Raw genomic sequence first — 25,813 nt, 5'->3', positions numbered from 1 at the left:
TGTCTTACCAGATTGTATTGAAATGGTAGCACATATGAAGGACATTTTTTAATGCTAAACATAACAGTTGTCTGGCTAAGAGTAAAGGTTCCTGAGATCAGCTTTTGTTTTTCTCCCCGCTCCTCACTTTAGGAAGACAATTATGCTTCACTGACATTTGCTATTTTCCTTCTTTTTTCTTTTCTTTTTCTTTTTCTCTTTTCTACCTAAAGGCCATTCCCATTACATATATCCATCCAAGTAATTCCCAACAAAGTATCACACACATCAAAATACTGTGTGTTTGGCTTCTTTTAAATTCTGTTTATTCAGTACATTTAAAAAAATGTGTTTGTGTTTTGAATTAGATCTAGTTCTAGTATTAGAGCTGAGGTGATGTGCCCTGTGTGGTTCCTTTGGCACTCATCAATGAGGGTGAATCAATACCTGGAGTGTTGCATCATCCTAATATATATTCTCATTCAGATTATTGTAAATAACATTTCTCCCGCCTTCCACTGGGCATATTACAGGATCTTTATAAAACAAAGCTATATTGTGATAAGGAAATAATTGGAGAGAGGTTATTTTGTTTTTTTAAATGAAAGTGTACTATATATAATATGGAAACTTAAGCTTACTTGGAATCACCCAGAGTAGTATACAATAGACAATAGATATCTCCAATACCCCGCCTTCCCAAAAAATCACTTGAATCACTAGAATTCATAATGGACTTTGTTTTAGATGGCTTTTAAACATTTTATTTTATCGTATTATTTTCATCTAGAAAGTGTCTGTTAATGGATGTTGGTATCATGGCTATGTGAAATTTGTGTTCTGACACAACATGACACTGACTGCAATTGCTAGGGATTAATGGCATAGGAATGCCACATTTTAAAGCAAATACATCTAGCTCTCATCTTCTGAGATATACTGTGCAAATCACAGTATCCCTCGGTTTGTGTATGCTTTTCTGGTTGCAATACAAGTCGCAGCTGCACGGAAATATTAAATAGGGTAAATATGCACAAAATGTGTACCCTGAAAATAAGACATCCCCTGATAATAAGCCCAATTGGGCTTTTGAGCTCACGTGCTAAAATAACCCCCCCTGAAAATAAGCCCTCCCCAAAAATATTTAACCACATGTGCAGCCTGTCCCCACGATTTCCTCTGGTTAGGGTTAGAGAGACAGAGCTGGAAATCTGGTAAGATGAGCCCTGTCTTGCTCTACATGCCCCAAAATAATAAGACCTTCCCAAAAATAAGGCCAAGCGCTTATTTCGGGGTTAAAAAAATATATAAAACAGGGTCTTATTTTCAGGGAAACATGGTATTTTATGATTAAATATATGCAAACATATGTGATTTGGGAAATATTTGTTAAAAAATAATGCTGAGAGTATGTTTATACATATGTAGTGCTATACAGGTGCATTATGGGCTGTATGTTTTCAGAATGCTTTGTATGGCTTTGGCTTATGTCCTGCCCAGTGCTATATACAAACCCTGACATACAGACCTGGAATTATATTAGACTGAAGGTGTTGTAATGAAGTATATATTAAGCTAATGCAGACCAGAAATAGAGTGATCTGGACAATGCAGCAATAAATCTTATCATCAAGAATTATTCTGGTTGAATTAGTTACCAGATATGACTCCATGTCCATTGTCCAGCAGGGACAGCCTTAAATTCAGATATTGCTTTATGTTTCAATTCACACAGATACATCTAGCGATACTAATTCTGTCTGTAATATATGAAGTGACAAAACATTCAGCCTTTTGTTACTGAAAATAAAAGACCAGAACATTCTCCCCAGCAGCCAAAAGCCAGATAAGCAGGGATTAACATCGGCAATCAGGTGGAAAACAATACCTTAATCAGGGAACTACCAAGGAGACCCCCCCCCTTTAAACTGGCAGGGCAAGCAACTGTATATAAATAGACAGTAAGTACCATACTGACTCATGGATGATGTTACCTAGTTTGGTAATGAAATGTCTGCAAGCAAGCAACAAAGCTTAGAAAGTATTAAGGATCCCACACATTACTATGTATTATCCATAAATGGAACATGAGGTTAAAGGTAAACAGATGAGGAACTCTGCAAGTTTGTCTACAGTGATTGTCTTCTCTTGCAAGGTTTTATGAAAATTCTTTAAAGTATAGCATCTACAAATTAAAAAGAGGCTTTTCTTTGGACATTTTATTTGCTGCCCTCTCATTTCATTATATTTAAAATGGAGAACCCATTAAAAAAAACCCCCACAAAATAAAAAAACTTCAAAAACATAACCAGTACTAAGACTTTAACTCCTGAACAGTAATAAAGGGTGCACTTGTTTCAGTTCCAGTAGCGATTCATTCTATATGACCTCCCATTGCAGAGATAACTTGATATCAACCACAAGATATCAAGAATGAACAGCAGACTAACATGGGAGGATGTTGTCCCATAAAATAGCTTGGGATTAAACTGTTCACGCTTTATACACCATTATGAACGTTTAAAATACGTTTTTCTGAATATTTTCAGAGGGCAGCTGGTAACCAGTGATATTCTTCAGGTGAGGATTATATAGAACTACTCACCACCCACCACCCATGCTGAAATATTGTGGGCCAGTTGCAAATTCCAGACTATCTTTAAGATAGTGTGGGCACTGGTTAGAATGCAGGAGTGCAGGCTAACTCCCTGCTCACTCCAATTCAATTCTGAGTGGCTCAAGATTGACTCAGCTTTCCATCCTTCTGAAGTCAGTAAAATGAGGACCCAGATTGTTGAGGGCAATATGCCGATTCTGTAAACGGCTTAAAGAGGGCTTTAAAGCACTGTGAAGAGGTATATAAGTCTAAGTGCTATTGCTATTGATCTATCTTCCTTCCTTCCTTCCATCCACCCACCCAACACATTTATATAAAGAAATATTTTTGTATCTGCAGCAATTTATGTCAGAAGCTTTATTCCATGTACACATTTTGGGGGGTGGGTGGGCAGGGTTTCAAGTAAGTAAACATAGGACAAAAGTTCCAAAGTAAACTGTAAGTTTACTTATTATCTGTGATCACAATGAGTTATGTCTCTCTCTTTATAACATTATGAACTGTGACATTATGATGTCAGTAAGAATAAGCTCGGCTTCTATAGAGCACAGTATAAAAGCATGGAGATAGTCCTTATATAAGAACAGAACTGTATGTGCAGTATTTTCTTCATCCTGTAGGAGAAACACTAATTTGATTGGAAATGGCTGACACATCTGGGGCTTTAAGACAATGAGTATTAGCCACTTAGGCAGTTTGGTAAATCCTAATAACAAAAACTTAATTCTTAAAAACATTCTATGAATTTAAGAAAGGCGTTTTTGGTGTGTCATGACATCACCATAATAAAAGCATTTAGTTAATGGAAGATCTACAGTTCTCCCACTACAGTTAATGAAGATCAACAGTGTGCACAGAGAACCTACAGATACAAAAATCCATTCATGAAGAAAAAAATCTGAAGTAACTGGTGAAAAACACACAAAATGGATTTCTATATTGCGGGAATGAATCATGGTTGCCAGCAATTAATACTTTCTCATACTAAGAAGATAAATAATACTATATGACATAGTATTACTGTAACATTTTGTAACATTTATCTTAATTGGATTTTAATGATATTACCAAGACAAACATCTCTGGAACAGTCAAGCTCCATTAAAATCCTTTTTGATTGATTGATTATGCTTAGGCTTATCACCTAGCAAAGGTCTGATTGTGTTTCAATTTAAACCCAGCACCCTTGGCCTATTTTACAGTTACTTGAGTATATAAAAAAGCATCCTGAAATATTATCAAATGCTTCAAGATTGCTGTAGTTAGTATTTTTGTTCATTCCCATTTTAACATCCTAAATATAACTTCAAGAATTTAACTTATAAGAATTTAAAAGTATTTAAAAAAATAAGTTTTGTTGCATTTTTCCCATTATTCTTTGGTTCCAAAAATTAATAACTTCCCAATCCAATGTTCTTCAGCTGTATTAAATGTGCAGCTTCCAGAAATCCCATACAATCATTAAAGACTATGATTGTTTGGAAATTCTGAAAATTGAAGCCTGTTTTAATCACATGCTGCATTTGCTACATGGCATATCTGGGCTGCAATAATTTAGATGACCACTAGTTGGCAGCAGAGGTAAAGTATGAATTCCTGCATGTCATCCATAGGTATCCAGGTAAATTATGGGATTAGGTTTTCCCAATAGAAATCACACATTGCGCCAAGGCCTAGGAGCCATTTTATTTTTCAGCTAATAAGGGCAGTGCATTCACTTCCTGTTCTACAAACTGTGTCATTTTCCCCAATAACTGCCTGAGATTTTCTCCTCCACTAGGAAAGGATAATGGAATGCTATTGCGGCATGGAATGCTATTGAGGCAATCCCTTTCCCATTTCTGCCATGGTGTATCCTCCCATAATACAGCCAGCTGCCTTTTTTGGGGGGGGGGAGGGGAAGCTAGCTCAATCTTTGTCATCCATGCAGAATAAAAACTATTACTCCTGAACAACAGCAGCAATTGACACGATGCATTGCAGGAATATAGCTTTCCAGAATCATCTGGATTCACATAACATTAAACCCATGACTGATTGATTAAACCACAATGCTTGGGTTCCAATATTTCTCGGTCTGGTGCCTTCAGAGGTATTATGACTACAACTTCATAAATTTCAACTTAGTCTCTCCTCATGCTGTAGATAATGCGAGCTATATTCCAAAGCATGTGGAGAATGTCAAGTTGGAAAAGGCTGCAATTTATCTTGTTGCGGCCTACAACTTGTATGTGGTGTTTCCCCATTCACTTCAGATTGATGTTTGTCAGAAAATGAATTAAAAATATTACAGGAAAGGCTCCCCCTCCCCACAGGCAGTCACTAATTGTATTAGAAAAGAAAGCATCTAGAACAGTGTTGGCGAACCTTTTCGGCACCAAGTGCAGAAATGGGAGTGTGCGCGTACGGCGAGAGTGTGCCGGAAACCGGAAGAGAAGCTCCCAGGTGTGCATGCACGCATCGGGAAGCTGAGCTTCTGGTTTCCAGTGTGCGCATGAGCGCCAGTTACCTGGTCTTCCGGTTTCTGGCACTAATGCACACATGAAGACAAGCTGGCCAGCATTCATGCACGCACCGGAAACCGGAAGTTCAGCTTCCCAGCCTGCGCATGAGTACCAGGGAGTTGCTCTTCTGGTTTCTGATGCTCCTGCGCACGCAAAGACCAGCTGGTCTTCGCGAGTGCATGCACACCAGAAACCGGAAGAGCAACGGGCAACAGTTGGCATGCCCAGAGAGATGGCTCTGCGTGCCACTTCTGGCATACATGCCAAAGGTTCGCCATCAGAGACCTAGCATGCCTTCTTAATCACCACTTTTGAGATTTTAAAATCAACGTATTTATTGTTCATGGCTTCTGGTCCATAAAGGCAAAAATACTAGAAAAGTTTGTATGCCATACGAAATAGAATAAGTTAACAGTCAAGAGCAAAAATCTAAAAGTGGCTATTTACCTCACAACATCCCACATCAAGATAGTGGCCTGTGCTCAAGTCTTCTCTGATAGCAAATACTCAAAGGGGATGTGTACAAATTCTCCTTCCCTGTGGTACTTTTGTCTTTCATATTAAAATTCCTTGTAAGGAGGAAATGAAGATGGAAAATGAGCAACTTTTCTGCTGTTAAGAATTTTCAGATGTTTCAAATGTTTTAACACTGCAACTTTCATTAGAACAAAATATGAGTCTCTTAGAATGCCTGCCCATCTCAGAAGAAAAATTTAGAAAAACTATGTAAAGTATTTTCTTCATTATGAAAATACTGGAGCCTTTTGTATAAATATATATATATATATACATATGCATCCAAATTCACACATTTTCATCAATCTGGAAGGGACTGAGTTCTAGATGATGGCTCCTTTGCAATAACTCTTGGAAATGACAGGACAGATCATTTCTCTGTCAAAAGCATTATGAGTTGTGTAACTTTCTGAGATGAGATCTTAGTTCTGAGTATAGACCTATCACTGAAAACCTGAGCAATGCATTCTGATGATAGTATACTTCATGTGATGTAGCCTTATATGATACTCTACCACTTCATTATACATGAGATAAAACATTTGAAACATTCTGACATCAAAGAAATCCCTACATTGCAGGGATGAAAGCCAAGCTTTTCATCTACCATTGGGTCATGTGGTTTGGGGATGAGTTATATCCCAACACATTTGGTAGACTCCATGTTGTTTGAAATATGGGGGTTTGACTACACCATGAAAAAGCACTGAATTATTAAACTCTCCACACACAGTATGATGTAGTACATGTTAAGTAGTAAGATGGGAGGCTGTTTATCTTACTCTGTTTCACAGGTTAAATCTCACTGATTTTAGTGATAAATCCAAGGTTACATATTTAGGATTGAAGTGAAAGTATGTCAACCTACAAATGGAAAGTGCGCTTCCCAAGTTACAATGAATTCATTAAAATATGCATTTAGAAGAAGTGACATCTGTGGCATTCAATGGTATTAACAGAATTGCTTTTTGTTAGAAAGTATATACTGGTGCAAAATTAATTTGCCATAATGACCATTGTTATTCTGGTCATCTACAGGCAACTTTAGACAAAAGTCTCTGATGTAGTTGCTTTTCCAAAAACATTATAGCTCATCATGATTCTTTGTGAGGTCTTCTCCATAATTTGTAGCCTGACTTCCAACAAACATGTTCCAATTATCTAGAATCTCTTGTTTGGTTAACTTCTGATCCTGCAAGGAAAAAAATAGCTGGTTAGAGAAACAGCTACAAATATCCAGCTCTAATTACATAGCTTTAATGTATATCTAAAAACAAGATGTGTGTGTGTGTGTGTGTATATATGTGTGTACACACATAAACACGCACACTCTCATACAAAATTACTTGGCTCTATGAAACATGATTATTCAAAATCATAAGATGCAGACAATAATTAGCTGCAGATAAGCTGTAAAAATACCAACAGTCCCTTTTTAATGTTGCTCTAAAATGCTTTAGTTTGTTTCCATGATGAAAATTTGACCTGCGTAATCTAGTTATCCTGAGACAACTGGGTTATATTGATTATATTCTGCTACTTTTGTAGGTATTTCTGGGTATTACTTTCCTCTGAGACCTGCAAATGTACCAAAGATTCAGCAGAAGATCAATAGAAGATTTAGAAGGGACCCTATACACAGCTATGTTCCATTCTAGTCAATTTTGCGCCTCTTTGTTTTAAAAATCCAAACTCTGGTATAAGAACTTGGATTGGTATTTATTCATACTTTTCTCTAAATCCCTTTATTTATAAAGCCTATATGCGGGCCTCAATGCTTCAGGCCATATAAAAAGAACAATATACAAAAAGAGGTGTCAGTAGGCATTTGTTTGCAAAAATACCAAAACAATTTGAAAAATAAATTATTGATGTGAAAAAAAATAATCTTAAATCTCGCTTCCTTAATTTAAAGAAAACACCCATAAATTTTAACTTGTATCGGAAGCAATATTTGGGGGTAGAAGTACACTCTTTAGATTAGAACAAATGTTAAAAATCCACATTAGATTTACAGTTTTACATTTTTTTTACTGTAATACTTTTTTCAAGCATTTTCTGAAAGATTAGCTAATGACATCAAAGTACTCATTCAAATCATGCATTTTTAATAAACATCTTACCAGAATTATTAAATCTTAAATTTATGGTTGGGCAAAATAGAATCAAACCAATAAGCTAACATGACACCTTTGGGGGGGCGGGGGAAGCACTAAATACCTTATCTGCATCTGATTCATAAACTAAATGCCTTGCTTCGGCTTGTGCATGATCGTAATCTTTTGGAAGAATCCAGTGTCGAATCTCTTCTTTATCCATTTTTCCATCCTTGTTTAGATCTCGAAAATCTGCAAACTGTTCACGTTCTGTTACCACCCAATCTGGTTCAGGTCCCCCATCTTCATGTGCAAACATGTCAGCTGGAAACAAGAAATAGTATGTAAAACTCAGATTCTGTACTAGAGAAAAGATGTATATTTCTATACAAATATATTTCCCAATAATTCATGATTATACAAAATCAAATGCATTATAGTCACCCGAAGTATCGGTATGAAAATCCAACCAATAAAACCACATAAATCATGACCATAAACTTGCAATGAAGCTTCTATAACAGATGTCCAATGATTAAAATTAAATAGATGTACAAGACTAGCAAGATAGTTGTTAGGCTAAAGATAATTTCAAGCTTTTTTTAATTACCCCCTTTCTTTATCCCCATAACTCAGGACCTACTAAATCCAAACTTTTTATAATATGTTTATTCATGGGGGGAGGAGAATCATACTCTGCAAAAGAAAGAAAAACAACTATCAACCTGATCTTGAAGAGTTGGAGACAGTAAAACTCATAGAAACCAACATTAAAAGAACACTAGGTTGGAAAAATCATATGAACCGTATGTAGGCAATTTATGGTAAATGTATTAGAAGTGGTCCATGCAATTATATCTCACAACATAATTTTCCATCATTTCCTTTTCTTGTGGTTTAGTGCTACATCTTCATTAATACTGACTGTAGTTTGCAGAAATTGGATTCAGCTTGTAAGATGGGAGAAAATTTGTTTTATAGCCAGTTAAAAATTCAAGAGTTAGATGTGAACTTCTGCACCAGATAGGAGGGATTGGGGAGGGGGGGGGAAGAGTGTAATGATTCTCAGAATCCACTTTGCATATGCTCTTATGTTATTTGCATGGTGGCGTCACACTTCTTTTATCATCATGCAGCATTTTACTGCTCTTGAATTGATAATGTAACTGCTACTTGAAGGACAACCCAAAAATCCATGTATATGCTTAAATATTTCACACATTCTGTAAATCACCTTTCTCCTTATTTGCTGCTCTGATATATGATATAATCGTATCTATAGCAAACAAAAAAAGTGGGCTTCATTTTTATTTAAGTCATCAGATAATATGAAAGAGGCCGAGCTGATAAGGGAAAAGTGTCATTTAATATATAATTATAAATGCATTTGTTTAGAGATAATTTCTTCTGCACGGTATATTAGAATATAAAATAGTTCACACAAAATCAAGATATTGTCTGCAACTGGGATTACAGCACAGGTAGTCCTTGATTTACAACAGTTCATTTAATGACTGTTCAAAGTTACAATGATACTGAAAAAAAGTTACTTATGACCATTTTTTACTCTTATGACCACTGTGGCATCCCTGTGGTCACATGATCATAATCCAGATGTTTGGCAACTCATATTTATGACAGCTGCAGTATCCTGGGGTCATGTTGTTACCTTTTGCAACCTTCTGACAAGCAAAGTCAATGGGGAAGCCAATTCATTAAGAACCCTGTTACTAACTTTACAAAATGGGGCAAAACTCACTTAACAAATGTTTCACTTAGCAACAGAACTTTTAGGTTCAATTGTGGGCGTAACTCGAGAACTACCTGTCCTGCCCACTTTATGTGTGCTGCATGTATAAAACAAGTAGAGTTGTAATTCTGCTGCCATGGTTGCCCTTTTCTGCTGCTTCCCAAATATTAAAAGATTCTATTCTCACCACATCTTCAAAATTAAACAATTTCTACTTTGGTTTACGCTGCTAAACCTATGCTACTTCAGCAGGCTTATTTACAAGCCTTAGTATTGTTTTATCTTCTTGCATCTTTTGTCTGGTGGAAAACAACTTTTTTTTTAATAAAATAGGAGAATGCTGATCCCTTTTTTTACCTACTAAATATCTTCTAAGATGAGAGAAGTTGGAAGAGTCACACTTTCCTGTTACACAATCCAACCACTTTCTTTTATGCTACCTTTAGAAGGCTGACTAGAAAAACAGCCTAGAGCAACTTTGCATTTTCTTTCTGCCAGCCGAAGTCTCTGTGGATAACATCAGAATCAAACAAGCTGAAGGAATAGAAAGCACCAGGAATTTTAGAGAAACAACAGTCAGCTATGTGGAACTTAGTGGTCTTTAGTGAGGCTTTAGATATATCCGTTCATTTGAAGTACCGGTACCTCTTCATTAACTTTCCTTTTCTTTTCTTTGCCCTGAGCACTAAGTACTCCAAAGAGGAACCAATGTTGCTTTGAAAAAGCAGGACGACTTGGAAATCAAACAACACTCGGAAAAAATGAGTTAGGAAAGCTAAGGCTCAGAATGAACTAAAATGTGCCACAAATGTAAAAAAATAGTAATAATTTTTTTCCAACATGTAAAAAACGAGAAAAAAGCGAATCACAGTGTTATTAACAAATCTGGCTTTCCCAATTGACTTTGCTTGTTGGAAGCCAACTGAAAAGGTAACAAACCATGATCGTTTGACTGCAAGCCACTGCAATAATACTAAACATTGTAATTTTAAGGATCGTCGCTAAGTCACTTTTTCTGAGGCTGTTGCAACTTTGAACGGTTGTTAAACAAAAGGTCAAGACTACCTGTATCTGAGTTGCTTAACAAGTAAGGACATGGTAACATTCTTTTCCCTAAACTGACAATAGGAAGTCAAAAGCCAGATGATGTCTTTCTTATCAAGTGTGTTTATCGTACTTCTGAACAAATGCTGATGCACAATCAACAAAGACACTTGAGCTCTTTAGCTGATTTCCAGTTTCTATGAATATTGAATACGATTTGGGGCTTTTATCCACGAAAATCCTATACAATATTAGGCTTGCATCTAGATTTCAGGTAATTTCTAAGAAAGAACACGACTGATGCCCAGTACTTACAGACAGAATGTGTAGTCTCACTACCAATCTATGTGCAGTTTCTAACTGGGGAGACTACCCAAACTGGTCATAAGAAATCATATTTATTTTACAGGATTTTTTTTATGAACAACAATATGGATTTATACCTAAAAGACAACTATTAGATAATATTAGAAATGTTTTGAATATTGTGGGCTACCTTCGAACAACATAATGAAAAACAAGCATTGATATTCCAAATGGAGAGAAAGCCTTTGATAATTTGAATTTTTGTTTGTTTGTTTACAGTTCTGGAACATATGAAACTTGGCGATAATTTTATTAAAGATATAAGATTGATTTATATGTCTCAGAAAGCATACACAATTGTTAATGGAAAATAACAAAACCTTGTGAGATTCAAAAAGGAATAAGACAAGAATATTCACTGTCTCCATTTTTGCTCATTATGGTTCTTGAGGTATTGAATAAAAGACGACAAGTTTAGAAAATTGTAGGAGTTAAGATTTAAAACAAATGTATAAGTTAAGGGAAGAAAATAGGCAGAAAAAAAAATACTAGTTGACATACTGGAACTCATTAGAAAACTACTAAGGCAAATTTAAAATGAAATCAAGAGGCTAATGAAAAGCAGGAGGATATAATTGTCAATGGTTTCCCCATTTATAGTTATCCAAAAGATTTAAAATGGAGCAAAGTAAGATAGAACTTGAAATACATTTGGGTACTGATAATGAGCCTGAGTGGCGCAGCAGACTAATGCTACTGTTAAAGGTAGTATTTAGCTTCCAGCTGCCTGCAATTACTGCGAGTTCAATTCTCACCAGGCTCAAGATTGACTCAGCCTTCCATCCTTTCTAAGGTAGGTAAAATGAGGACCCGGTTTGTGGGGGCAATAAGCTGATTTTGCATAAAATATACAATAGTCTAAAGGCTATTGCTTAACGCATTGTAAGCCGTCCTGAGTCTTCGAAGAAGGGCGGCATATAAATCAAAATTAAAAAAATAAAAATAAAAATAAAAATGAACATGTAATTCCTAAAAATACATAATCGCTTGTTGAAATTTGAAACATGAAAAATAAGTTAAAAAATGTATGATAAAGCAGGTCAAGGCTTTTGGTTATAATATACAGATGGATCGATGGGAAAATATGTGGTTAAAAGTTGAAATTTATACTGTGTTTTGATCTAAAAGAGAATTTGTATTAAATGATGTATCATTAGTACATGACATAATGTACTGTCTAGGACCGTGATGGCGCACCTATGGCACACATGCCACAGGTGGCACATGTAGGCCTCTCTGCCGGCACGCAAGCCCTCGCCCCAGTTGAGCTGTATATACATCCAACAGGAATAGGAAGTGCCTCATAGGAGCAAATAGAGATAAATCCTAGAGAGGCAGGAAATGCATCACTGAACAATGGAGATAAAAGCTAGAGAGGAATAAAGCTGCATACAAGGCACATATAACACCTGTGACAGCATAGGCATGCAGAGGGGGCGGGGGGAGTGCGGGGGGTGTGGGGGAGCTCGTGCAGGGGGTGGTGCACACATGCACAGGGGATGTGTCGTGCGTGCATTGTATTATGAGTGTGGGCATGCGCATGTGTGCTGTTGTGCACGTGTGTGTGCACTTTCGGCACGCAAGGACAAAAAGGTTAGCCATCACTTGTCTAGGACATATAAAAGCACTTCAAATGTATGTTGGAAATGTAAACATGAAGGGACATTTTATCATGTTTGGTGGACATGAATAAAAGCTAAAAGAAATGGATTCAAATACAAACTTTGATATAGAGGATGTTAAAGACCAGTTTTCAATTGAAGTCATAATTTAGGACTAATGGGAGAATAGTTAGAAAAATGTCATGGGAGATTATTTCAATATATGATTAGTGTGATGAGATTAATATATGCACCAAAATGGAAAGATTCAACATTGTCCATAATGGAAGAATTATTGGCGAAGTTAACATATTTTGCTGAAATGGCTGAATTATTTTCTTTGATTAGAGAAAAGATATTATCTACAATTATTGGTGAGTAGAACTATCTTATGGATATTTTACAAGAAATTATAAAAATGAGCTTTTGAATTATGTCTTTGAGGATTCAAGAGGATAAATTATAGAAAGGAGGAATATGATTCTTTATATATATTTTCCTTCTTTCTATTTTTATTCAGTTTTTCTCTTTTCTTGAGCTTTTTGCTTTTTTTCTTCCTTATATTATATTACTTTGTATTCACTTTAAAAGTTTCAGTAAAAATCACATATTTATTTTAAAAGAAACCATATTTATAATAAATAGTAGAATTCTCCATGCCATGGCATACCAATGTATTCATCCTGATCCACAAAACCATCTTCATTTTTGTCTATGTCCTCCAGTGTTTCCTGTCACAATAAGAGGAAACAAGCTGTCAGTATAAAGATACCTAGTTTTTTCTGCAAACTGCTTATAAATCTTTCATTTTCAGCTGTCCTTTTACATCAGCATCTCCCAATGTGAAGCCCTCCAGTGGTCTTGGACTTCCATAATCTTCAGCCAGCTTGGCCTATTGAGTGCTTGCTAGGAATTATGTGAGTTGACATCTAAAATATTTGGAAAGGTACAGTCTGGGAAATACTGTTTACACCAAGAGCAGCAGAGCCTTTTTTTAAAATCAAACATATAACAAATGTAATGTTATATTATCTAAATATTTTTCCTGAACATACATGCAAGGTATGTTTTACCTTAGAATCTTCTTTATACACAGGAATTGGCTACAGGAGCTTCTGTAATATTTCTCTGGAGATATCATATATATAAAAATACCTGAACTTTCAAAGATTGCTTAGTCAATTAAATATCAGGTCATTTAATAAATCAATATGACTAATAATATTGTAAGGTTCCAAGTTAGGAATAGCAAATACAGTTTCTAAGCCTCAGAAACAGCAGTAAGCCTCTGATTCAGTACATACTGTGGGAAGAGCTTAAGCCCAAATCTCAGTATCTCAACAACAACAAAAAAGAAAAGCCTGGAAACCAGGGAATTTTGGAAACTACAGTCAACAGTTGGACGACCGGAGAAAACTGGTCTTGACATCACTTAGTTGGGCCAATGGCTGACTATGCCTAGCTTGATATCACACACTGGAATATTTTTTATTTCAGAGGTTCTCAACCTGGGATCTGCAGACCCCAGGGGGCCATGATGTCATCATAGGGGTCCGTGAAGGCTTGAAGAAATGTTATTACGATTTAAATCTTGAGTTAAGTCTTGGTGGTCTGGGGCCATGGTTCATTGCCACAAAAGGTATTTAAAGGGAATCTGTGATAAAGAAATAGTTGAGAACCACTAGTTTATTTGATTTTGTTAAATATAATAGTGTGAAACTAGCCAACGATTTAATCGTGGTTAATTGAGTACGCGATAAATGATGCTTAACGTATGTGAATTATACCATAATAAGGCACTGCCTATGTTTCTGATAAAGTAAAATTATGCCATAGTAAACAGCCACACCCTGATTTCTACAGCTAATTTGAAGGATTGTGAGAACAGCCCGGCTTTGTAGCACTGAAGCATCAATGGGCCTGTAATGTATCAAAAATAGGAGGCAAAGGGTTGGCCGTTGTAGGCAAAATGTAGACAAAACACAAAGTTTGCATTTTTATGATTTTCAATGGATGCCACTTTAAAACGTTTAACACAAGCATTTTTTCTCAGTATTGTTGCTTTAGTATGTGATAAAATCAAGGATTTGTTGAATACTTCAATAAAGCAATATTCATGGCAAAATGGGTCCATGTCTATGACTCTATTTGCCACCTTACTACTAAACAATCTTCAGATAGAATTGATCAACATATAAAAGAGATCACCAAAATTTGGGAGAGAAGCAGGGGTGAAATGCTACCGGTTTGCTCCAGTTCAGGTGAACCGGTAGTGATAAAAACTACCAGTTCGGGCGAACTGGTAATTAGCTACTGGTTTGGTTGAACCAGCAGTTTAAAAAGCTACTGATCCCTCTAAACCAGTATTTCCGATGATCAGCTGTGCCGTGGGGTTTATCTTTGCTAGAAAGCAGGATTTCCTGCTTTCTAGCAAAGCTAAATCGTGTGGCACAGCTGATTCCCCCTCCTGCTGTTCTACTTACCTTCCCAAGCCTCCTTTTGGTGCGTGCTGCGCATGCGCAGTACGCACCAAAAGGAGGCTTGGGAAGGTAAGTAGAAGAAGGAGGGGGAAATCAGCTTTGCTGCGAGGTTTATCTTTGCTAGAAAGCAGAAAATCCTGTTTTCTTGTGAAGCTAAATTGCGCGGCACAGCTGATCTCCCCCTTTCGTTTCTACTTACCTTCCCAAGCCTCATTTTGGCGCGCGGCACGCATGCGCGACCAGCAAACCGGTAGCAAACTGGTTCTGATTTCACCACTGGAGAGAGGCTACTTTTTAGCAGCCTAATTCCTAAAAGCAGCTTTCCTTCTGGATGAAAAGAACAGTAATTACTGTCTAGGAAACCTTGCCTTGAAAAATGAGAAAGTCATTTTCAAACTGATGTAATAAAAGGGAAGCCCAAAGGAATAAAGGTAGCTTTGCCATAGCTTACTAGAACAACAATGTCTTTCATATGTTCAAACTCCTCCGGGTGAAGGAAAGCAGTGAATTCCTCACGAGTTGCTTCTGAATCACCATCCAGATCAGCTTGTTTGAATCTTCTTTCATCTCTGGGCAGCATTTTCTTAAAATTGTGTTGCTCTGTGACATCTTGGAACTCTTTGGAATGCTCTATAGAAAAAAGAAATTATTAAAATAAGATGAACCAAACTAAAATTGCAGGAATAATTAACACCAGAGTGTTTTATCCAGGAATGCTATGCTAGAATCTAAATCTCTAAATCTCTCCTACATAAGACATACATCCAGTACAGTATTCTGTTTATGGGAATTCCTCCACTAGATTTTTGAACCTACTGTTGTATATACATACAGTTATAGCTCCATATTCTTCAAATAAAAAAATTAATTCTTTTCTTAACCCACAATAAAAAACCATAGCATTTTGTATTTACTAGAGAGATTCTTTGACAAAGCTACGTATCTGCGTCCCTTTCCCATCCTTATATATACTATCAGTGTTGCAGCAGCTGCTGCTTCCATGTGCTTTAAACAGAAGGAAGGTATTTTAAGAGGATTTAATTAAAATTTTAGTCCTCAAAACAATGGTATTATGAAAATAGCCCAAGCAGTCCCTTTTTCTTTACACCCAAAAGCATTTGTGTTTTGACATATACACTTTATACATAGGAATCTTACTTGTTTTTAACAATGTGCACAGAGCCACCAAGTTGGCCAGAAAACTGATATGCTTGAATAAGCACATGTAGTCAGAAACAAAGGATATAGGAACGCTATACCCACCCTCTTTAATGGTACCCATGTCCTCTGGAACTCAAAACTGAATTCAAAGTCCCATTTAGTGATTCATTTACATTTAGATTAAATTGACAAATGCATTTCTTCTTTTCTGTAATCATTTCTTACCTGTGCATCTTGTCTGCCTATATTTACAAAACAAGTGAGTTTCTGCTTTCTTGCAATTTAATCTTGAATACATCAAAGACAAATATGAATAACCTGCAGCCTGGCTGTAGCCCTTGGCTTATTTAATATACACAAGGCTCGCTTTTCATACGGAGAAAGTGAAGCAGGGTACTTCAGGGAGATTTGGAATTTTTCTGCTCCAAAATTTCAGATATTCTTTAGCATTCAAGTTCTCTCAGATATATTTTATATCAAATTTATCATACATGTAAAATGCCAAAATGGGATTGATAGGATCTAGGTTTGAACTAAGCTGTTGTTTCCTATCAGAGAATACTTTACTAAATACTTTACTTCCAGTCATACTACTCTGGAAAAGAACCAAAAAGGAATATATCCAAAATTGTTCCATAAGCCTTTTTAGAAACAATGCTAGAATTCAGAACTGCTGATGATTGTGCTCTGTGTGTGTGAGTATTTTTATTCCAATATTTTCCAAAAGTCCAAGAACTTAATTCACTATGGGAATTATATTAGTCTTAGGTATTTTTTTAGCACTACCTAGTTATTAGGCTAATTTTTCATCCATCCACCATTCATTCCAGTTCTGTTGCATATGAATTAGGTTCAGTTATATAGCTGATAAATGTAAACAAATACAGCTGAATGTCTAGAATTTTCTTACCTAAGTAGTAGCCATATGATGCTTGTTTATATTCTTCCCATGAAATTTTATTGTCTTTATTGAGATCATAATCCTTCCAGACTTTAGCCACATTTTCAAAGATGTAACGTTTCTGTACTCTTTTAATCCAATTTTTCAGTTCTTCTGTTGTGATAAAACCATCTTTATCATCATCAATCCGATCAACAATTTTGCTGAGATAAAAGGAAAAGTAATCAGATAATTAGAATTTTGGTAAATATTCTTCAGAATTTGCATTACTATCCATATTATCCTAGGTAACTGTTCTACAAATTGCCATACCTTGTACAAATACATTTGCTTAAAATGAATCTTCTGAATGGGAACCAGCATGATACCTATCTAAGGATCACATGATGCATTTTATCTCTGCTGTTTAGCACTGCTGTTTGAACCAACATATTCTTCATGCATATCTGTCCTCCAGATCATATACAAATATCCAAATCAGTATCTGAATTATAGCAAAATATACTTGAGCAATCCATCCAATCCTTTACCACAGCCTTTCCAATATGGTTATTTTCAAGTCTGTTAGAACACAATTCCCTCATCTACTGCCATCAAGGAAGGATTCTGTAACCACTGATACCACAATTATGAATATATGTTATATGGAGCAGAATTTCCACTCTTGCAGAAAAATATACTATGTGTTCATATCAGAGCACAAAGAAAGACACCTAAAAAGTATAATTTATTCTGCATAAAAGTATAGTGATCATACCACCATAAACAGCAGCTTAATTCCACATTTACACAGAATCTTATTTGGGGAGATAAAAGTCAAAAGTATTACAACACTTAAGAGACACAGGCATCCATGGAAAGCTATGTTGATGTCAAAATGACTATTCATGCATTTTGTCATCACACAAACGATGCAAAAATATATGGGCATCCCAAAGTCTGACACAATTATGCAAGTCACAGCATTTACATGATGTTTCTCATATCATCATGTGTTTCCCTTTTGTGCTCCCTAAGTCTGGAGAAAAAAAACATAAAACTCAAAAACAAAAAGAAAAAAGGAGAAAACAGGAAATAAGAAGAAACAGTGCAGTAAGTCGGCTCAGAAAGCTCTTCCATTCTTCTGGCGTGGTAGCCAAAGAGCAACTGAAGTTGAAGGAAATGAATAATAAGTTGTTCTTTTATAAAAGTGAATAAAAAAGGAACATCCACCCAGGGTGAAGTTAAAAGTAAACATGATAAGATGGTCGTTGTTAGACAAGAATTGCCAAGATGACCCTTTTAAAGTATAAAATAACTTTTTTTTAAAATTTGATTTATATGCCGCCCTTCTCCGGAGACTCAGGGCGGCTTACAGTGCGTTAAGCAATAGCCTTCATACTTTTGTATATTTTATACAAACTCAGTTTATTGCCCCCACAAACTGGGTCCAACTTGGAGAATGACTTAGGAGAATAAAGGGGAGTTGGGAGGGCTTCTTTGGTGTGCATTGTGTGCATTGTGTAGGAGTATAAAATGTGTAGCTTGAAAACCGCTTCTTGCGCTCTTTGAACTCAATCCCTTTGGGAAGGGTCTAAGAGGCCGTGCTTGCAACCGCTTTTTATTTTTCTTCATTTTATCTCCAATAAACCTTTGATTTTGTGAATCAGACTTGTTTATGAATTGTGAGGATTAAAATATTTGGGTCTTATATCTTACAAAGTGATTAAATAGGACCTTGATCTTTGAGCATATGAAAACTGATTTTCACCAAAAATGTGGCTCTAGACCAAACTCGATTTCATTGAAGGCCGCATCAGGGTTGTGTTTTACCTCAGGGGGCCAGGGTGGGCAGGCCAGCATGACATCATTTGTGTTGGGGGCACCTGTGGTGGCCTGAGAGCTCTGCCATGAAAACGGGCTCCTGGACCCTATTTTCAGCTGTGACTGCCTCCTGCAGTCCTCTGCCAGTAAAAACAGAGCTCAGGGAAACCGTGCACAGCCCTCCCGAGCTCCGTTTTCACTGGCAGAGGCACCGTGTGCCGGTCCTTCGTTGTTTCTGGCCCCTGTGGGCCAGATCGAAGCACCCTGTGAGCCAGATCTGGCCTGCAGGCCTTGAGTTTCACACCCCTGCTCTATACAGTTTCTAAGAGACCACTGAACAAACACAGAACCCATAGATAACCATACGGTTAGAGGTAAACAATCTGCTACCTCTGCTTATGTAACAAATGATACCACTCACAATTTGTAGTCGGCCCCAAGATGTGTAAACCTTCTGCAGCTTATCCTCAGTTTTCCTGATTGCTGCCACCGGAGTCTCTTTTATCTCCACTAAGATGTAAAATAGCCCTCTTACAAGTTTGTTAGCTAATTTGTTTGCTAACAGGTTGTTTTGCAACTACAGTTGTAGCAGATCAAGTGACTAGGAAACTACAGGTAGTCCTGGACTTACAACCGATTGTTTAGCAACCATTCGAAATTACCACAGCACTTTAAAAAGTGACTTACAATCAATCTTCTCACTTACAACCATTACAACATCTCCACATCTCCACATGATGTGTAGATGATTCTCTTAACTGCAATAATTCACTTAACAACCATGTCAAAAAGGGCCATAAAATCAGGTGTGAGTCACTTAATAAGTGCTTTGCTTAGTAACAGAAATTCTGGTCCCAATTATGGTCGTAAGTCAAGGACCTCCAGCTATGGTCATGGGAGTAAGGGTTTTTGGAAAACCCCAATGTATCCCCAATGCAGATGTAATCTGCATGACAGCAGATGATACACTTCAGTATCTACTATAACTGTGATGGCGAACCTATGGCACGCGTGCCACAGGTGGCATGCATAACCATATCAGTGGGCACCCCAGCTCAGTCCGACACGCATGCCAGCTGATTTTTGGGCCTTCTGGGCCCACCAGAAGTAGGGAAACAGGCTGTTTCCTGCCTCCAGAGGGCCTGGGATGGGTAGGGAAGGCCCGTTTTTCTTTCTCACCTGGATCCAGATCCTCTCTATGCATCTGGGGAGGGTGAAAATAGCCCACATAGAATTATGGGTGTGGGTACACACGCGCGCGAACCTCCCCCGCCCCCCTTCCTGGCACGCGATGGCAAAAAGGTTAGCCATCACTGTACTATAATGTCCTCCTTCAAATATATAAACTAGATTTTTATTTTTAAACTGTGTATCTCTTTGGTAATTTTTTAATTATCTGATACACCAATATCCCTCCATTCCACCAGGGACACAAAGAGAATATACACAGCCCTCTCTCCTACAATTGTTCCCAACCGCAACAAACCTGTGAGGCACAATGGCTGGAAAAAAACCTGGCCCAAAATCATTGAGCACACTTCCAGTATGAATCCCAAACTTTAACTACTCTACCACACTGCCTTATCCATCTAAGATAACATTATTGTTTGAAGAAATATTTTCTCTGATATTTTTACCTCCATAAACTATGATTACATTTAAAAAAAAATATTGCATTATTGTGACTGACCTGCAATCTATTTTTTGAGGAAGGGTTGCATTATAAACAAATGACATTTCACAGTCTCTGTCTTTACCCGTGTCCTTTCTTAGTCTTTCTCCCCATTTCACTCTGCCTTTGCTTTCAACTAGTTGTCTGATCAGGCAGGAGGAGAAGAAGAAGAATTGGAAATGTATGCAAGAGATTCTCATTCTCTGGAAATAATCCCTCGTGCCTTCTCCAAGAAAACCTACGTGGCATTTTAAGCCACTCCTCAGACAGTGATTTGGGGGGGGGGAGAGAAAGGAAATAAGAGAAATGGAGTGACAGCAAAGTAAACATACATTAACCCAACAGGAGTCAAATTTGAACACCAACTGATGATATCTGACTACTGAATTTGTAGGGATTTGATAATTTAGCATGTTTTAAAAGTACCGATCACATTTTTTTCCCCACATAAACATACATAAAGGTACTTAAGTCAAGTTTTGTGGAGTGTTGCCTAAGCCAAATTAACATGCCAAAATACAAATTCCAACTTCCTTCCCCATAGAGAGGGATATACATCAGAAAAGAGATCTGTATCTGGATTACAGATTGCATCTGGAGGTTCCCATGACCCAAAGTATAGTTATACACAAATGAAATCCTAATTTAACAGACCACTTGGTGGGAGAGATTGACTATTGTTCTTCTTTGTCAGTGAAGTAAGACATTTGTTCTGCACCAAAAAAGGCATACAGAATTTAGAATGCCCCTCAGATACCTAACAAAAGACCAAGTCTTCTACACCTGCCTCCAGGTTCAAGCAAGCAGGGATGCGAGTCATATCAGCTTTCTCTGTACCGTATGGATGCTTTGAACACACAGCACTCACCAAGCATAGAAGGAATGTCAGACTGAAGAGGACAGAAATCAGCTGATTCACCTTTACCTGTGACCCATCTCGATAACCAGATGACAAAAAAATCCAATGACATTATCAAACTCTGGGCCCAGTTACTGGAGACACTATTTGGGTTGAAGTCTAAAGTTGCTCCATCAAACATGGAAGCCCTACCAACTGTGTCCTGGACCACATCCTAGGTAGGCATCACCAAAACACAGTGTTGACACAACTGCCAGGCCCACCCACACCTTTATTCTATTCATTTATGCACACTTGCTTCTCCTCTCCTCCATCTTAGAAATTAGACTTTAAAGGGGGCTCTACTAACATCAATAAGAGCTATTTTGAATAAAAGTTGACAATTCTTCAAGAGAGGGTTACAATCTTAGGAATGAAAGGCCTTCTCTCCCCTCACTAACACCACATCTTGAAAAACCCACCCACAAATCAAAGTTTTCGTTTACTTCAACTGCTGACTTCAACTTCCTCAGCCAACAGCAAAAATCCCCAAATGACACCATGAAATAATGTTCTTCATACAAATGCCATAAAAATATATTCACACCAGGACACCAGCTACAGCATTTGCATGACATTATGCATGTTTTAACATTTGTTGCTCCCTCCAATGGCCATATACAGTAGTGGTCAAAATTGTGGAAACCTTTTAAAAGAAACATTGATTTGATTTGGGTCTTTGAAGTACAGAAAATACATGAAATACTGATTGTTTTAAAATGATAAATGAATACTATAAAGTGCTGTTTGGATTTGAAGTTTAAGGGTTAGGGTGACTACATAATAAAATCTTAAATATTAGAATAAGATGTTAGATTGGATGACAAAAATTGGGTTTAGATTTAGGATGTTAATCGATGAAATTGGGAATTTATACCTATGTTATACCAGGCCAAACTCTTGCTCCAAAAATATGTTGTTTTATGTTTTAAAAATAAATTTAAAAAAAATTCAAAAAAAAAATTGTGGAAAGCTTTTGGGAAAAGTGTATTTTTGAGGTTTGATGGCTAATAACACCACTTTTTTTTTGAGTTTTAAGATAATCATATTCTACTGCTGGAATGGCCTAGGAATAGCCCAGACCTTAACCCAATTGAAAATCTATGGAGCCGACTAAAGAAACTTGTTAGTCAGAAGCAACCCAGCAATAAAATCCAGTTAATAGAGGCAATCATTCAATCTTGGTTTCACATTATAACAACTGCAGAACTAAAAGACTTGGTTCACTCCATGGGAAGATGTTGTAAAACCGTAATTAATGCTAAAGATTACCCAACTAAGTATTAACTGACATGGTGATAATTTTTGTATATCTCATTTTTTTCTACCTGTTTCACTGTTCTTCTTTATACTGTAACTGCTATTCTAATAGCAAATCCTTCATAAAAGTTATTGCATTACATTCTTGATTAAATTATCTTTCCATTGATATATAATTTTATGGTACTACTCCAAAAAAAAGTGGTGTTATTAGCTAGTTTTAGAAAATACACTTTTCCCAAAAGGTTTCCACAATTTTGGCCACTACTATAATAGTAATAATACTGTAATACTTTCCCATCCCAGGTCTGGGGATGTTAAATGGGATAAAAAACTGAGGAAGAAAAATTAGGTTATATGGGAAGCCATTGCAGACTGTATTTTGCCTAGAGAAAAGCAATTCTCTCTGCCCGCCTCAGACAGAAAAGTCAAGTTTATTACAAAGTTAGGCCAGACAAGAGAGATATTCCATTTATAGAAGAGTATAAATTTGGAGAATATTCTCGTTCACAGGGTAATCTCAAATTTATCTCTCTGGTTTCTCTAATCAGCAGATTTGTCACGAAGATCAAATGGGAAGATTAAACTTGAGTATCTTGGAGAAGAGAGTAATATATGGGATCCATGTGACTGTAGGTTTGACTTCCTCCTATCTGTGACACCCTTTGGTGAGCAAACTGTTCACATGCTCTGTTATGGTGTTACTATTTCACTTTTGATCTTTCAACTTGTTTTTTAAAATCCAACACCATTGAAATGCTTTCCACCAATTCTTATTAGTTGCTAGGTTTCTTTTCTTAAGAGTCAGACTTGTCTATTCATATCCTGCCTGCCGCAACATGAATTGGAAGTGGACACCTAATCAGATTTTATTTTCGCAATCTTTTCAGCCAACTCTAATGTTTTTTAAAAAAATTGTTGTTGTTGTTGCAAAACAATAGGTTTTGCACTACAGGTAGTCCTTGACTTACTATCACAATTGAGCCCAGAATTTATGTTGCTAAGTGAGAAATTTGTTGAGCTTTGTCCCATTTTACGACTTTTCTTGCCATGTTTGTTAGGAGAATCACTGCAGTTGCTAAATTAGTAACACGGTTGTTAAGTGAATCTGGCTTCCCCATTGATTTTGCTTGACAAAAGGTTGCAAAAGGGGATCGGGTCACCCTAGGACTCGGCAACTGTCATAAATATGAACCAGTTGTCAAGCATCCAAATGTAAATCACGTGACCATGGGGATGCTGCAATGGTCATCTGTGTGAAAAATGGTCATAAGTCACGTTTTTCAGTGCCGTTGTAACTTCGAATAGTCACGTGATTTACATTTGGATGCTTAACAACTGGAACTGTTGTAAGTCGAGGACTATGTGTATAATGTCGAGTCCCACTCTGTAAACCTAACCCCTTCATCCCACAATTATGCATCCGCCAACACAAGATACATAATTGTCATGCACTGGGTAGATCTCTCACCCAGGAAAGACTCTTGTTTGTGCTGCAACAAATTAAGGAAGTCACCCTCCAAAAGTTTAAAAAAGAGAAAGAAAACCTCTCCTACAAGAATACTTTTCATTTCAATGAGCTGATCCTCGACTTCAATCTCCCATATAAAACTAGAATTCTGTATACTGTATGATCTAGGAATGAAACTGATTTTCCATTCAAGGCGTTGATGGGAACTTTCCCTCCCGCCACGTTACCAAGGCATCATAGTAAGAAATTTCTTCGCCTCTTGCAGAGTTGATTTTCGCTGCCGAAAATCGTTTATCAGGAAAGAGAAAAGACTATTAAACTTTGACAGCACAGTGGTTAAACTCCGTCGGCGTGCAAAATACTATTATTTCACTCTGTACCTACTTGGAGAAAATCTCCAAATCCCCCTTCCCAAGAACGTCCTCTTGCCTCGAGGAACGAGGGACCTTTTATGCCTTCCAGTATTGGTAAAATATAAGGACCGTCTTACCCCAACCGTTCCTGGCTTTCCTGCGGGGTGAGTTGATCGAAAGTTTTGGCATCATCTTTGCCCAGAAAGGCTTCGTGATCATACTGGAAGCTCTGGTTATCTTCGTGTTGCCGGTTGCCGAGTTCGGGATCGGGACGAACGACTCTCTCCTTTCTGAAAGTGGGGACGCCCAAGGACCTGTTGATGCACAATACTAGCATCAGCCCCACCGTGAGAGAGCTGGAAGTTGTTCCCAGGCTCATGGCTCCTTCCGGCCCGAGGGCGGTTTGTCTCCGATGAAACTTTCGCGTCTCCGATACACGTCGAGAGGGGAACCTCCTTCACTTTGCAGAGCCTAACACGTGTCTTCTGCTTGGGCTGCCTCCCAGTCCAGCGGATCTCGCCCCTCTCGCGCCACGCGCTCATAAAGGCTCAACGCGGGGTCGACCCGTTTTTCCTGCCCCCCATTGTACAAATCCTGGTCCAGCTGCAAAAGCCTGGCTTTTAAAAGACGTCTATGAATGGCCTAATTTGGACTGGTCATTGGATTTCCTCCCCCCCCCACCACCACCACCACTCCCAGCCAGTCAGCAACGCGGTTGCAAACGGGTGAAGCTCCGCGCCGTTGCGTGCTACGCCTCGCGCGATTGGATAAGAGGAGATGCCTAAGTTGAAAGGTGGAGCCGCCCGACCGCCACGTTTGCAAGGCGGCTCCAGTTTCTTCTGAGGACCAATTGCGAAACTGGCGGGAGGAGGCGGGCTGAAGAAAGAAAAGATTCCAGCGGGAAAGATTCCCAACGCCAACGTGTTATTACTCTTATTTCTTTCCCCGGAAGAAATGCTGTATAGTTATTCAGCCTCATCAGCTAGTCATGTTCATCTGGGAAGGATATTCCTCGGTCGCTTCTGACTGTTTGTGCCTTGATGGATATCGTATCATGGAGACTGCCTTGAGTTCATGTAAATTCGTGCTTATGTCGTCAGACATAATATCTAACCACCTTGCCAATAAAGGAGAATATTGGCAGCTCAGGGTTAAATGAGGGCTCCTTAGTGCTCTCTGAGCTTGGTCGTTTTTTCTTGCAGACGTTTTGTTACCCAAACTAGGCAACGTCATCAGTGCTAGGATAAGCTAGGTCTAGCACTGATGATGTTACCTAGTTTGGTAATGAATAAGGTGACCAGATTTTAACATTGGTAAAGAGGGACACCGTTGTGGGCGTGG

At 37.7% G+C, this 25,813-nt stretch overlaps 1 protein-coding gene across 1 annotated transcript; it reads right to left on the bottom strand.

The window, feature by feature from the left end:
• Positions 1-2,938: 2,938 nt before the first annotated feature.
• RCN1 (reticulocalbin 1) lies at positions 2,939-25,313 on the bottom strand. Its single transcript, XM_034417172.3, has 6 exons — positions 24,610-25,313; positions 17,025-17,218; positions 15,405-15,583; positions 13,144-13,204; positions 7,837-8,036; positions 2,939-6,808 (listed from the first exon to the last, which is right to left on the bottom strand). The coding sequence occupies exons 1-6, from the start codon at positions 24,849-24,851 to the stop codon at positions 6,701-6,703; spliced, it is 984 nt and encodes a 327-aa protein (XP_034273063.1). The 5' UTR covers positions 24,852-25,313; the 3' UTR covers positions 2,939-6,700.
• Between the last annotated feature and the right edge of the window lie 500 nt (positions 25,314-25,813).

Source organism: Pantherophis guttatus, chromosome 1 (assembly GCF_059756535.1).
Source record: "Pantherophis guttatus breed Tessera chromosome 1, ASM5975653v1, whole genome shotgun sequence".
In the NCBI taxonomy this organism is placed as follows: Eukaryota; Metazoa; Chordata; class Lepidosauria; order Squamata; family Colubridae; genus Pantherophis; species Pantherophis guttatus.
Note: the sequence above shows the minus strand (reverse complement) of the source record. Positions and strands in the feature narration are given on the sequence as shown.

Coding starts and splice junctions, on each gene's coding strand:
- RCN1 (XM_034417172.3), bottom strand. CDS start 24,851: ATGAGCCTGGGAACAACTTCCAGCTCTCTCACGGTGGGGCTGATGCTA. Junction 17,219..24,609: donor GAAAGCCAGGAACGGTTGGG/GTAAGACGGTCC, acceptor CTTTTATCTCAG/CAAAATTGTTGATCGGATTG. Junction 6,809..7,836: donor ATGAATCAGATGCAGATAAG/GTATTTAGTGCT, acceptor TTTTCCTTGCAG/GATCAGAAGTTAACCAAACA.